Source organism: Aethalodelphis obliquidens, unplaced genomic scaffold (assembly GCF_003676395.1).
Source record: "Aethalodelphis obliquidens isolate GAN/ISIS:26980383/991018 unplaced genomic scaffold, ASM367639v1 scaffold3, whole genome shotgun sequence".
NCBI classification, from domain to species: Eukaryota; Metazoa; Chordata; class Mammalia; order Artiodactyla; family Delphinidae; genus Aethalodelphis; species Aethalodelphis obliquidens.
The window spans coordinates 67893930-67908965 of NW_020837947.1; the positions used below are offsets into that span (position 1 = coordinate 67893930).

At 35.1% G+C, this 15036-nt stretch overlaps 1 protein-coding gene across 8 annotated transcripts in view; it reads right to left on the reverse strand.

The window, feature by feature from the left end:
- Positions 1 to 15036, reverse strand: part of ORC3 (origin recognition complex subunit 3) — a 60991-nt gene that overhangs the window by 32861 nt on the left and 13094 nt on the right. For all 8 annotated transcript variants that reach the window (XM_027090833.1, XM_027090823.1, XM_027090844.1 and 5 more), the window contains 5 exons: positions 14018 to 14151; positions 11849 to 12008; positions 10286 to 10399; positions 6402 to 6535; positions 5855 to 5918 (listed from right to left, as the gene is read on the reverse strand). In XM_027090833.1, the coding sequence (XP_026946634.1) occupies positions 5855 to 5918; positions 6402 to 6535; positions 10286 to 10399; positions 11849 to 12008; positions 14018 to 14151 (606 nt within the window). The remainder of the gene's footprint in view (positions 1 to 5854; positions 5919 to 6401; positions 6536 to 10285; positions 10400 to 11848; positions 12009 to 14017; positions 14152 to 15036) is intronic.

Here is a 15036-nt window from a genome sequence, read left to right on the forward strand (position 1 = left end):
CACAAGATTAAAATGGGCCTAATCTTAGATATGGTATTGGGACAATGCATAAAAACCACTAATTGGGAAAAGCTGTTAATATTCTCCCCCCACCAACGCAAAACATTTGCTCATGGAAAGGAAGAGAATTTTTCACTATTAAAAATCTTTCCAGGGACTTCCCTGGTGGTCCAGTGGTTAAGACTCCACGCTCCCAATGCAGGGGGCCCAGGTTCACCCCTGGTCAGGGAACTAGATCCCACATGCCACAACTAAAATATCCCACATGCCACAACTAAAAGATCCCGCATGCTGCAACTAAGACCTGGCACAGCCAAAAAAAAAAATCTTTCCAGTATTTCAAGAGCTAGGGTTTTTTTTATTATAGGATAATGATAACAGTTACGCAAATGTGATATGACGCCAAAATCTTCTTCAAAGCTCTCCTTAACACCTGACTTGAAACAAAATTTCAGGCACAAGCAAGAGTAAAAATTGTATCTCTGTAATTATGGTGAATTTGAAAGTCCTGTTTAAGGCACTTTTGACAGCTCAATTTCTCATGAAATATAGTTTCATAAATTAAAGATTTAAGTTAAAAAAAAAGAAAGCTTGATTACTAAAGCAATACTATGGGGCAAAAACATGGTAAAAATATATCTAGTCACTATTCCTATTTCACTTAAAACCTACAGCTGTTTACCATAATATTTTACCAAATTTAATTTCAATTAAACTTATGCACTAAAATGAAATTTTAATGAGGAATCTAAATGATTTAAGCAGTCAGAAAAAAATATTATTAATCTGTTTAATGAACAAGTAAATACAATCTTAGCATTCTAGAGCCAAAAAGAATTTTAAAGATTATTTGGTTAAACTTCTATTGAAGGCTTTGAAAGCTATTGAGTTATCAGAAGTTTGAATTAATGGGAGTTTGAGCAAGCTTATTCTGCTTAAACTTAGAAGAACTTGATTGTTGATTATCAGAGTACACGTTCTGGCCATTGTACCCAGCTGCACTGTACAACTGTTCAAGGACAGACTACTCAGAAATGAGAAAATGCACAGAATCTTTACTCTTTCATCAGCTGTATGATGAAAGAGTAAAGATTCTAAGGTCCCACCTTTGTTTGAACTTCTTAGTGAATCTTCTACAAATGTACATGATTGGGTTAGCTAAATTTTTAAACTTACAAGTGCATTAAAAAAATTCATTCCTTAAGTTTATGAAATACAAAGCTGGTACACAATTTCAAAGCAGTATCTATGAAACTAAGGGTCCATAATTTTAAGGGAGTTGAAGTTTTTTTTGTCTTTTTGGGGTTTTTTTTACATCTTGATTCCAGTCAGAGGATAATTGAGATGAATAATTTGTTTAGGTTGAAATTTAGTAGCTTAGTTCTACACTTAAGAAAACAGGGTAAGGGAAACAATAAATAATGTTTCCTTCTAGGGAGTGAGTCTAATTCAGTGGTTCTTAAAGAATGGTCTCCAGACCAGCAGCATCAGCATTATCTGGGACCTTGCTAAAATGCAAATTCCTGGGGCCCAGCACAAGACTACAAAATCAGAAACTCTGGGGATGGAGCCCAGATATCTCTGTTTTAACAAGTCCTCCAAGTGATTCTGATGTATGCTAAGGTCTGAGAATCACTCATTTAGTTTATCAGAGTAGAAAGCAAACTAGACTTTTAGGGCAGAGACAATCTTGATATAAAGAGTATAAATTTCTCTCAATAACACGATGAGGTCTATGTCTTAGAAATCTGAACGTAGAAAATGGGTACAAAATGATCAATTCTAACAGTCGGTAAGTCTATATAACTATATAATCTATATGACCGTATAACAGAGTATTATATATAGTATGTATGTTATAGAATATATAAAACAGTATATTTATATTGATCTTAATTTTTATTACAGTGAAAAATAAATAGTAACAATATGATTTACATTTATAAGTTTTATTGTTCTATTTGTTTTTAACTCACTCTCACTTGCTGAACAGGCTTTGATTATCACTAATCCTATGAGAAAATCATACTAAGAAATTATCATCCAATTTCAGAGATAAGGAAATTGAGGCTTAAATAGGGTAACTGATTTCCTTAAGTACACATCGAGGAGCAGCTAGAGTTCAAACGCAAGATTTCTGAGGTCAAGATCAGGATCTTCCCCTGTATCGTGCAGTACCATATTACTGATTATCATATGGAGTTTCTTTTAATTTTTTTTTATTATACAAAAATATACATAAAATTATCATGTATTTTAAAACAAAACTATAAAAAGAGAAAAAGAAAAGCATTATAAGAATAGTCAAAGATACTTTTGCTCTAAACCAGAAAAATCAACAGACATATTGATTGATTTTTTTCAGAGATATCTTCTGTCTTTTGAATTTACCAGGTAGCCTGCAGATGACTTTTTCAGGTTAAGGGTACAAATCTTTGTGCTCCTTCATATTTCTTACTATGTAAGTCTCAAGAAAATATGCCTCTAAATGATCAAATATGTGATCCCAAAATGAATACAGCAAGGATAATAACAAACAGGGCTGATAAGTGCAACAAATACAAGCACAGTGTAAATAAATGCTTAGAAAATACACAAAAAGTTACAGAAAAGCAAAGCTAAATGTCAGGCTATTTCTGTAACAGACCAGCCTAGACATTCTCTCCCTTTGTTATCTCAATGGTTAAAGGTACTCTTTAAAAATCTATTCCTTAGGACTTCCCTGGTGGCACAGTGGTTAAGAATCTGCCTGCCAACTCAGGGGACACGGTTCGAGCCCTGTTCCAAGAAGATCCCACATGCCATGGAGCAACTAAGCCCGTGCGCCACAAGTACCGAGCCTGCACTCTAGAGCCCGCGCACCACAACTACTGAAGCCCGCGTGCCTAGAGCCCGTGCTCTGTAACAAAAGAAGCCACCGCAATGAGAAGCCCGTGCACCCAAGGAAGAGTACCCTGCTCACCGCAACTAGAGAAAGCCTGCACAGCAATGAAGACCCAACACAGCCAAAAATAAATAAATAAAATTAATTAATTAAAAAAACATCTATTCCTGGCTTCTGAAAATACTCTTGACAGAAAGTTCTAGCAGGAAATGCCCTTGGCAACTAGCTGACTCAGCACAGAGCTAATCTACCTAATCTTGAAAAACTCAATAAACATGCACACATCCTCTCCCACTGGTTCTTAAGTTTCTTCTCTACTGAAATAGGGTTTGAAGACTTCCTATACTGCTCTGAAAAGATTACAGAGATTATTAAAATGATTATTAAACCCAATCTAGAAGTGATTATATATTATGGCTCAGTGTGGATTCTGCCTCAGAAATAACATTTAATAAAAGCCATTCTCCATTGTAATTATGTATGCCATAATTCGTTGCGTGCAGCAATGAAGACCCAATGCAGCCAAAAATAAATAAATTTATTAAAAAAAAAGGAGGTAAATTAGTATTTACCTATATAGAACACATGCCCTCTAGGAACTAATATTCTTTTATTCAAAATTTGAAAATAGTTTGTATCAGTAAAACCCACAGAGCACTAGGGCTTAACTTCAATCTCATCTTAATTTTATTACAATTTTCTAATAACTTTTTCCTTAAAAAGTTATAAAGAGTATGAAAATAAGTGTGACATTATGCATTCTAATTGTAAGGGACTTGTTAAATAAATGAAGGTAAATTCATTCAATAAAATATGATGCCACTCTTATAACTACATGTAAAAGAATAAAACTAGAACATTCTATAACACCACATACAAAAATAAACTCAAAACGGATTAAAGACCTAAATGTAAGACTGAAACCCATAAAACTCCTAGAAGAACACATAGGCAGAACACTCTGACAATTCGCAGCAATATTTGTTTGGATCTGTCTCCTAAGGCAAAGGAAACAAAAGCAAAAATAAACAAATGGGACCTAATTAAACTTAAAATCTTTTGCACAGCAAAGGAAACCATCAACAAAATAAAAAGACAACTTACTGAATGGGAGTAAATATTTGCAAATTATATTACTGATAAGGGATTAATATCCAGCATATATAAACAGCTCACATAACTCAACTTCAAAAAACGAACAACCTGATTAAAAAATGGGCAGAACTGAATAGACATTTTTCCAAAGAGGAAATGCAGGTAGCCAACAGGCACATGCAAAGACGCTCAACATTGCTAATCATCCAGAAAATGAAAATCAAAACCACAATGAGATATCACCTCACACCTATCAGAATGTCTATCATCAAAAAGAACACAAATGTTGGCAAGGATGTGGAGAAAAGCTAACCACCTCGTACACTGTTGGTGGGAATGTAAATTGGTTCAGCCACTGTGGAAAGCAGTATGGAGGGTTCTCAAAAAACTAAAAATAGTACTACCATATGACCCAGCAATTCCACTCCTGGATATATATCGGAAAAAACCAAAAACACTAATTTGAAAAGATACATGCACCCAATGTTCATAGCAGCATTATTTACAATTGCCAATATACTGGCACCTAAGTGTCCATCAACAGATGACTGGATAAAGAAGATGTGGTGAATATATATACAGTGGGAATACCTACTCAGCCATAAGAAAGAATGAAATTTTACCATTTGCAACAACATGGATCGACTTGGAGGGTATTATGCTGAGTGAAATATGTCTGACAAAGACAAATACTGTATGATATCACTTATGTAGAATCTAAAAAATAAAACAAACTCGTGAATATAACAAAAAAGAAACAGACTCACAGATACGGTTACCAGTAGGGTAAGGGTAGCGGGTAAGGGCAGGACAGGGGTAGGGGATTAAGAGGTACAAACTACTATGTATAAAATAAATAAGCTACTAGGATGTATTGTACAACACAGGGAATATGGCCAATATTTTATAATAACTATAAACAGAGTATAGCCTTTAAAAATTGTGAATCACTGTATGGTGTACACCTGAAACTTATGTAATATTGTATATCAACTATAACACAACAAAAAAAGGTAATCTACAAAAATAATAATACAATGCCACTCTTTAGTACTGATATAAAATGATTTCCAAGATTAAGTGCAAAACAAAACAAGGTACAGAATAGTATATATACTTATCTTCTGTAAGACAGAGGAGTAAATCCCCAAAATATATATAATTACTTGTATATGTGGAGATATCTCTAGAATAATACATAAGAAACTAGTAACACTGGCTGTATCCAGGGAGGGTAAGTGGGTAGTTGGAGAACAAAGGTGGAAGGGAGTCTTTTCACTGTATATTAACTTTGCCTTTTGAATTATGTACCATGTCCAAGTATTATTTATTTTAGAAGGAAAAAAAAACTTCCTCTTTTGATATTCCCTATGTCGTATGGCTAACTCATCATTTTCTAAGCTCATTACTTCTTTCCCGGCACTATATTATCAATATGTAATGACATTTTTTTCAAATCAAATCAATACCCACTTAGCAGTGGGTCTCTAAGCTGCATGGCTTCTATGTGTTTTTATTTATGACAGCCTTTACAAGAACACTAAAATGAGACCGCCTACAGATTCTAAAACTGCTAAGTGGAAAGAAAGCTGAGATCTGCAAGTGTTTTCAAAATAGACCACAGGAGAAACCTCATGTGCCAGTTTTATTACTTGATTTAAAAAAAAAGTCTTCCTTTTAGAACTGAAGTTTTGTGTCACCTTTAATAGTCACATTCCTATACAATTATCAAGATCCAATACTTCATTGTGCAAAGCATATTAGGATGTACGAATTTTTTTAAATAAAATTAACTCAATAAATTTTATGTGCGTGTTCTTTTCCATGAAGAAGAAAAAGAGAATAACACTGAAACAAATATATCCATATTCCTACCTTCAAAAATCTCTCATTGGTCAACAGTGCAACTTGCTTTTCTGAAGCTTGCTTTTCCACGTACCTAAAATTTTTACCATCCCATACACAAAAAGAGAAAATTAGAATTCTAAATATTTGAATAGTATATGGAAAGAAAGAACTATGTAGATTGGCGGCCACATTCTTTTATTTCTTCTCAAACATAAGTTCAAGATGACAGTCATGGTTTACGGTCATTTTTAACTCCTTAAATCAGCTGCATTTCACAGTCTAGGGGTCTAATAATAAACAAAAGCCATAAACTCCAGAAATAGGAAATGTTATTTATAAAAAGTGACTCTGGAGAACCTGCAAATTATGTCTCCTTGTAAAAATATTTTTCTTTATGCCAAGTGTTCAAATCCAACAAAGAAATGTCTCAATTAAAAACAAAAGTGTTTTATTTTGCTCTAAACAAAGAAGTTATTTTTCCCTCTACCCACTTCAAACATAACTGGGTCTGAGATCCCTTATTTTGCCCCAAACTCTTTTATAAGATGTGTTAAATATGTACTTCTCTTTTTACCTCCTAAACGATGGAAGACGTCGGATGTTTTCACATTGATTATCTGATAAAAAATTTATTCTTCTCTTGGCTTCTGGGAGATTACAGCACAGAACACTGAGGGGCTGGGAATAGAAATGTTCTAATAGAGAAAGCTGAAAGAAATGTGAAAATTAAATATATTTGCTGTATTTTGACAGTAAATCTTTTGTCCTACATTTGCTCAATTTTAAGGTTTTTTTTAAACAGCAAAAATATTTACGGCACTATTATATTTAATAATGTCACAATAGCAATGCAAATAATGCACAAATGGCTATATACTTTGAATATTTTAAGACTCCAATTTTGTCGACAAGGTCAGAAAATTGTAATGTCTGAAGTAGAAACTAAAAGAAACTAATATAAATAACTTAGCTATCTGCAGGAGCAACTCATTTACAATAACAGTAAATGTGGTGGGGATGTGACTGTGGTGTGAACTAATAGCCTAACAGATGCTCAAATACTCATAAGAAAATACCAATCTAGAATCAGTGTAAAAACTGGTCTGCTAAATAAATAAAAATGCTACAATAGCAGAAATTTTGCCTACTGATAAAAAACAATATGAAAAATGAGGGACGTCCAAAGAAAATATATCTTTTTAAATTTAGTTTTATTTCATGGAGGAAAAGATGGTACAGTATCTGGTAGATACATGTATTCCAGTCTAGAATGCTGTGGTCTCTGCAGTACAAGGGTGATTAATTTTCCAGATCCTACCATAATTTGTAAGATATATTTCACAAGACTATCCACATGTTAAAAGCTCTGAATCTAAGCAAGCTTCTCATGACCAGTTTGGTTTTTCCAGATACCTTGTACCAAAGAGACAGTTCCCTAGATAGTGGACAAAACACACCCTGGTCCCTGGAAAATAGCATTCCGCATCACAAATTAATAAATTAACATGCTAGCTTATATATCAGTCTTAAGGTATTTGAGCTTGAACCTTCCTGGGTAAACTGATAATGAATTTCTGAGCCTGTAGAGCTGAAGACCAGATATCCAAGGCAAGAGGAAATCCTCCAAAATAGTCCAAAATAGTCCATCCTCCAAAATAAGGCTATAAGGCAAAGGGCCAGCCTAACTTAGAAACAAGTACAAAATAGAAAGCAACTGTTCATGCCAGGTGCTGAAGTATTTTTGCACGTATCAACATGATCTTATTTCTTACTTATATATTTCCAATTATATTAATGTGATAATATTTATTCCAATGTTAACACTACTTTTTAAACATGAGAAAAGTAAAGACCAAACACGATAACGGACTTGCTGGGGAGGAGGAAAGGGACTAAGTCACATGAGTTACAGCAGAGCTACAGACAGGACAAGAACCCAGTAACACTTAAGTATTCGGTCCAAGTGTGTTCCCAATATTTGGGTGAATTAACAAGTTGGTTAACATATCCACCTAATAAGGGAAGGACTCAACCATATACCGAATGTATATGCCCTACTGCACCTTCTACAGAGAAGTAAAAACTTACACATATTTCCCATTGATGATTAGGAAAACTAGACAAATGGGGTCTAAAGACTCTGCCACTTATTAGCTGTGTGACCTTGGCCAAGCTACTTAACCTAAGCCTTTGTTTCTCCAAGTGCAAAACTGAGAATAATACATATTAATGAAGCAATGTTAATACTCAGCAAAATGCCTAGCATAAAAAAATTATCAGGAACCTATAAAGTCATCTAATCAGATCCCTTCATTTTACAGATGAGAAAACTGAGAAACAGAAAGATTAAGTAATCTGGTTAATATGCTTTTCTTCACTCACTTTCTCAATGGTATTTGAGCCTACAGTTTATATTTTCTTTTCCCTTAACTTCAGTGATCTCTCCCCTCTATTGGTTTTCCTTGTTGTTTTTAGTCTCCTTTTCTGTTGCTCACTCACACAGTCAGCTTGCATTAGGGCTCTACTCCTGGTCCTTTCCTCACTCTAGGTGACTTCATCCTCATTACACAGCTTCAACCATCACCTTTTAATGATAAATCCTAAATATTTCTAGTCCAGATCTTTCTCCTGGGTACCAAACCTTTATATCCCACATGCCCTAAACTTACCATACATAAAAAGAAACTCATCCTTTTCTGACAAACTGGCTGTTTACTTTAGCATGTACACTTAATAAAGGGTACCAACCTCCAAACTATTTGCCAAGCTAGAACCTGTGTGTCTGTAAGATGCTCCTCTCTTACTCACCCTATCATCCACCGAGGAACAAGATTCTATCTCATCTTCAAATCTGTTTCCTTCTCCCTAGTCCCACTATCACTACCTGTTTCGCCCCTGTTGTATCTTATCTAGGTAACTGCAGTAGCCCTCTAACAGAGGTCTCTCCCTCTACTGGGGCCTTTCCAATTTTGACCCAGCTAGCTCCTGTTCCTTAGGATACACTTCTGTTCTCCTATGGACGCCCAGGCATGTTTCTTTAACAGCACTGACTACTCAGAACAGTAACCGCCATTCTACTCTTCTGCCTGCTTCACTAAATAAGCAATTTGAAGACAGAGATTTCTTGGTCCTCTGTATTTCCAGGGCTCAGCTTAGTGCTTGACTTAGAGTAGACCCGTGATAAACACTCATGAGTAAATAAACAAATGAGTAAAATGAAATGAATGAGAGAAGTAAATTAGAAAGTTACATCTCAATTTCATTTAATTTTCCATATTGCTAAGGTAAATAATATTTTCTTGCTTTAAAATACTCTTTTTAAAAAGTCTAAGTTGAAAAAAATGACACATATTAGCCATAACAGCTTACTCTTATGTAATAAAATACTATAGTGTTTAATGTAGAGGAAGAACACATATGAGAAATAATTTATAATCTTCAAGGCACTACACAAACATGAGGTATTACCATATTGCACTTTTGTACTGAAGGTTACTAATACATAGGTTTTCATGAACCTGACAACTGGCATGTGTTCACGACTATACTTTGCTAAGTTATTTTAGGTAGTTGCCGAAAGAAGGAAATACTATCGACTTTGAAACAACTGGAGAATGGAGTCCTTTTTTAGATTAGGTGTTATGAAGCTAAGTTCATGAATTTTCTTCTTGAAATTTATGAAACTTTAGTGAAAATCCATTCACAATATATAGGAATAAATATAAATGAACACACACACATATGTGCAGGGCACAGCAAACTAGAGCCCATAGCCTATTTTTGTATGGTCCAGGAACTACAAATTATTTTTATACCTTTATAAAGGGTTATTTTAAAAAAATAACAAGGGCTTTCCTGGTGGTGCAGTGGTTGAGAGTCCGCCTGCCGATGCAGGGGACACGGGTTCGTGCCCCGGTCCGGGAGGATCCCACATGCCGCGGAGCAGCTGGGCCCGTGAGCCATGGCCGCTGAGCCTGCGCGTCCGGAGCCTGTGCTCCACAACGGGAGAGGCCACAGCAGTCAGAGGCCCGCATACCACACAAAAAAAATAAAAACTAAAAAAAGTAACAAGACTTTCAACAGAGACCACATGTAGCATGCAAAGCCAAAAATATTTAATATCTAGTCCTTTAGAGAAAAAGTTTGCTGACCCCTTATATATAGCATTTCCTAGGTAGAAAGTCCATTAGCATTCATCAGATTCTCAAAAATAAAGGCCCCTTCCTCCTCACCCCCAAATGGTTAAGAATCACTGGAATGGAGAGGTCTTTTTCCATTTTTGATATTCTAATTAACGTATTTTCTACATTTTGCTGCAAAGTAACAAAGGAACCATAGAATCTAGAATAATATAACTTGAACTTACTTATTCAGATTTTGCCATTTAAAATGCCCAATTAACATGCAAATTATTTAGAATCAGCTTGCGAATTTTCAAACCCATTAGTGTCTTCTTACCTGAAGTCCTTTTATAAAGTTTTGGATTGAGAAATCATGATACAAAAAGATGTTGGTCAGAACCTGCAACACTTTTTCACTTAGTTTAAATGGAAATTGAGTTGTAAGAAGTAGCTGAAAGAGAAAAGGGAGGCAGGACATATTCCTGGTTAGTCTTCCCTCTTCATAAATATCAAGTATAAATAATGAGGCAACGAATGATACCAAAACACAGTACCTATGAAAGCTATACTAGTAGCTAGATTTTTTTAGGTCAGATATCAACCAAAATTTTAAATAAACTTATACAACAGTAACAACAACAATAGAAGCTATTCATACTATATCTTCAGAATCACAGATATCCATCATCCTTCATTCAATTCCTAATTTTAAAAAATTCTATTAAAAAATATCATCTATACAAACTCTTTTCTCCCAACAGAAGCCACTGAAGAAACTGTAGGCTTTGGCAATTCTTGTTATTAAATTTCTTTTTCATCCATATTGATGCACATTAACGAAGAGTAACAACACATTATGTACTGTTGAATGAGAAACCCCAAATTAACAGGTGTCTATTTAAAAAATATTAAATAGCTGAATTTGCATTTCAATGGCCTACACTGAAGATTTTACATCTGAAAACAAAAAGTCATACTAGGCTTTTCAAACAGAAACAGAGTGATAGAAGGCCAACTGAATTTGGAAACAACCTAGCAACTTTAAGTACTGTAGCTGGAAAAAATTTCCCTAAAGTCAGTGGCTACCACCTTTAAGGGAAAAAAATGCAGAAGTGGTTACTAAATAAGTGGAAGGTGGTCGTTAGTTTACCTTACAGAGCAGCACAAAGGACATCTTCAAGGAGGTGAGTTTAGCAACAGTTCATGGAAGGTCACTACTAAAGAACAGTATTTCCACTTAGGTAGAAACATAGAGGTAAGGTCTGGGAAGGCGTTGGTATTTACTTTTTGTCACGAGCAGTATGACAGGAAAGAGTCCATGAAAAACTTCAAATCATTTAATATAAAATGTAAGGGTGGGGCTTCCCTGGTGGTGCAGTGGTTGAGAGTCCGCCTACCGATGCAGGGGACACGGGTTCGTGCCCCGGTCCAGGAAGATCCCACATGCCACGGAGCGGCTGGGCCTGTGAGCCATGGCCACTGAGCCTGCGCGTCCAGAGCCTGTGCTCCGCAACGGGAGAGGCCACAACAGTGAGAGGCCCGCGTACCGCAAAAAAAAAAAAAAAAAAAATGTAAGAGTGAAAACATTGTTATTGTTACTAGGAAGTCATTAAATTCTGCAAAAATTTATTTTAAAAACCTGTAAGTTTCTATTGAGTAATGACTGGTTGATAGATAAATAGGTAGGTAGATATAGAAAGATATGATCATTCTTTTCATAAAGCTTATATTTTAAGTGAAGAGGTAATACTATACATGAGAAAATCATTAAATAAAAATAGTAAAATATGTGAAGTAATATATACAATATCATACTGAGAAATTTATCACTAACATTTATAAACTGTCCATGGCAGTTTTCGTTTCATCCTATTTCACTGGTAACATTTTTTCTTTTTACCTTATCAAGTACTGTAGTCAGGTGCTCCTTGCAAGACAAAGACTGGAATAGTTCTATACACAATAGAGATGATACTGCATGAGGAAGCATCCGATGGACGACAACAGGAGACGTGGCGATCCCAAAAATGAGTATTAGTGGAAATTCATGTAGATGCTGACTAGTATTTCAAAGGAAGATGCAAAAGTGGAATGTCTTTAGCAAATGTATTTCAATACACCATGGTTTAAAATAAGACCACCTTTATTTTCAGGCCTACTTTATAAGACATTGCTAAGGAAGATCATTCTAAATAATAAAAATTTTTAGGTCACTCATTTTCCTCTGTTACAGTAACACAGAAATAGTTATTTCCCAGACATTCTAGCTCTGAAATCAATCTATTAATAGATCCTCTCATTTTAGCAATAAGAACATAGTGGTCCAGAGAGATCAACTGCTTCCCTCTAAGGTTATACAAAAACAAGTGTTAGAAGAGGCGTTAGATGCTATTCATCCTCTATTCATCCTCTTGCCCAAAGTTTGAGCCCTACCTACAGTCTTCCTCACAGTGAGACATCTAGACTATGCTTTAAGAGTTCAGTAACATGAAGGTCACTAATTTTCAAGGTAACTTATTCTATTTATGGACGTTTCTAACAGACACTATGCCACCCCAGCATAACAGCTAAGCTTTAGAAAACTTTTCTTACAAATAGGTAAGATATTTTTAATGGACATCATTAAAAAAATATTACATTCTTTCCCCACAGTCTTAACTCAAACTTATTGAACATGATTTATTCTTAGCATTACCAATATGAACATAAATGACTTCCACAGAGTAAAACATCAATACCCCTGAGGGCTATTATAGGTCAGAGCCCTCTGTATCGTAGCTGATAATTTTGCTTGTTCCCTCTTATTAGCTATTGCTTTTCAGTATTCTAGCTGTATGCAGTTCTACTTTCATAGTACTGAAGTATTTGAACTATCTTACTGTTTAAGTTCTTCTTTCTTACTTTTGATGGTAAAAGTAGTCACAAGTCTGAGTTCCAAAAAAGCACCGCTTTTCTGTCACTATTCTGTATTGTGCATTTTTTCAGCATGTTAATCAGTTCAGTGTTAGCATTAAGAAAAGTCTTAGGATCTGGAAATCTTAGTTTCAAATGGGGAAGAAAAAGACTATCAAAGTAGGAATTATTATTAGATTATCACACAGTACAACTTTAGGCAAATGTAGCCATAACTATTAAGCAAGTTAACATACAGAAGAAACCAAATTAATTCATATTGTAAAAAATGTACCATGGGAAAAGCATGTCACTGGGTTTTTTAATAGGGTTATTTAGGGCTTCCCTGGTGGCACACTGGTTGAGAATCCGCCTGCCAGTGCAGGGGACACGGGTTCGATCCCTGGTCTGGGAAGATCCTACATGCCGCGGAGCAGCTAAGCCCATGAGCCACAACTACCGAGCCTGTGCTCTAGAGCCCATGAGCCACAACTACTGAGCCCGTGTGCTGCAACTACTGAAGCCTGTGCACCTACAGCCCATGCTCCGCAACAAGAGAAGCCCCCGCAATAAGAAGCCCGCGCACTGCAACAGAGACCCAACACAGCCAAAAATAAACAAATAAATAAATAAAACTTGTAAAAAATGGGTTTTTACTTCAATTCCAAGTCTCACAGGATTTCCTTGAAGACCCAATAAGATCATAAAAGTAGTTTCTCATTAGAAATACCATATAAAATAATGTTATTTAAAAAAACATTCTTGCTCAGTAGAGCCATATGTAACTCAGAGCTTCTAAGGGTGGACAGGTATCAGAAAATAAGACATGATAAAAATGTCTCAACCTGGAGTAGTTCATCCATCTAGCGGGCAAGTACGAAACAGACAACTTTGGTGAGAGAAACTACACTTTATACTGCCTTATCATTCTAATTAAAAACTGGTTAACTTTTGATTCTCATTTTTGGATCAAAAAGCAAATGAAAATCGTATAGGAGGTGTTCAAACATTCAATTTTATAAGGAATTTGAAATCATCCTGGTTTCAATCCATTAGTATTAAAATGAGGGGTAAACTGCTACTCATTTTCTCTGCAAAAGGTTGCTTTTTGATTAAAGTTGTATGTTTTCTTAATAAGAAGAATTTTGCAAAAAAAGCCAGAAGATATGCCATCTACCTGCTGATAATTATAAAGTCTTGGAGTACTTTTGTGGTGAAGCTTTCCATATCCTTTAAGATAAGCACAACAGGAGGAGACTGCCATTGGCTAGGAGGAGTCCTCTTTTTTCTTGGCATTTTTACGTCAGTCTTCTTTTAAGCCATTGTGGAAAGAAGGAGTTAAAAGTAAACTTTACTACCCAAACAATGTTATAATGCCACAAGTTGATATATCTTCCATCATATTTCACAGTAACATTGTTTCTTTTATTTCTCCCACATAATAAAGAGAAATTCATTTCAACAGTTATTAGCAGACTCTTTCTGTGTCTGACATGGGAATAATAACCAAGAAGAAAAAAGTTCAGTAAAATCTATAATTCATATGAAATATTTATATTTTCTGCTATCTGAGAAAATGACAGGAAAAGCATGGGGAGACGAGAGTATTTTCTATAAAATTGATTTTCTGTTAGTACAATGTTATATTTTGCTTTGCTTTGGAGTGAGAACCAGTACTTTTCATTAAAAACTGTAATGAATAACACTACATGCTGCTCTACTATTATGAAATTTCAAGTTGAAAAGCATCTTAAATGTCATCTGGTCCAATCCCAATCTTTTAAAGATTTCTGACCTAAATTGCTGGCAGTATTTGATTTCTAGAAAAATCTAAAACTGTGGATCAAATTAAGATATTATGGTAAGCATTAGACCCAGTTTAGTCCCTATATAAAGCAAAATAAACTTCACTTACGATGACTTCAGCAAATACGTTCTGCAGAAAATGTCACCACAGTAACTTTTCCCATACTATCTGGCTACACAGCAACATAAACTAAGGCTGTGGTTTTATGGTGCAGTTATCCATGAATCATCTAGGTTATTTAGTTTCACCAGAGACTGTCATGGTAGAATGAGACTTCTATTTATGTATTTGCTTGTTAAACATACTTTACTTACAGAGCATTTATTCCTCAAGAATTCTAAATATGGAACAAAGGAGATTTACATATATATTATATATGTGTGTGTGCG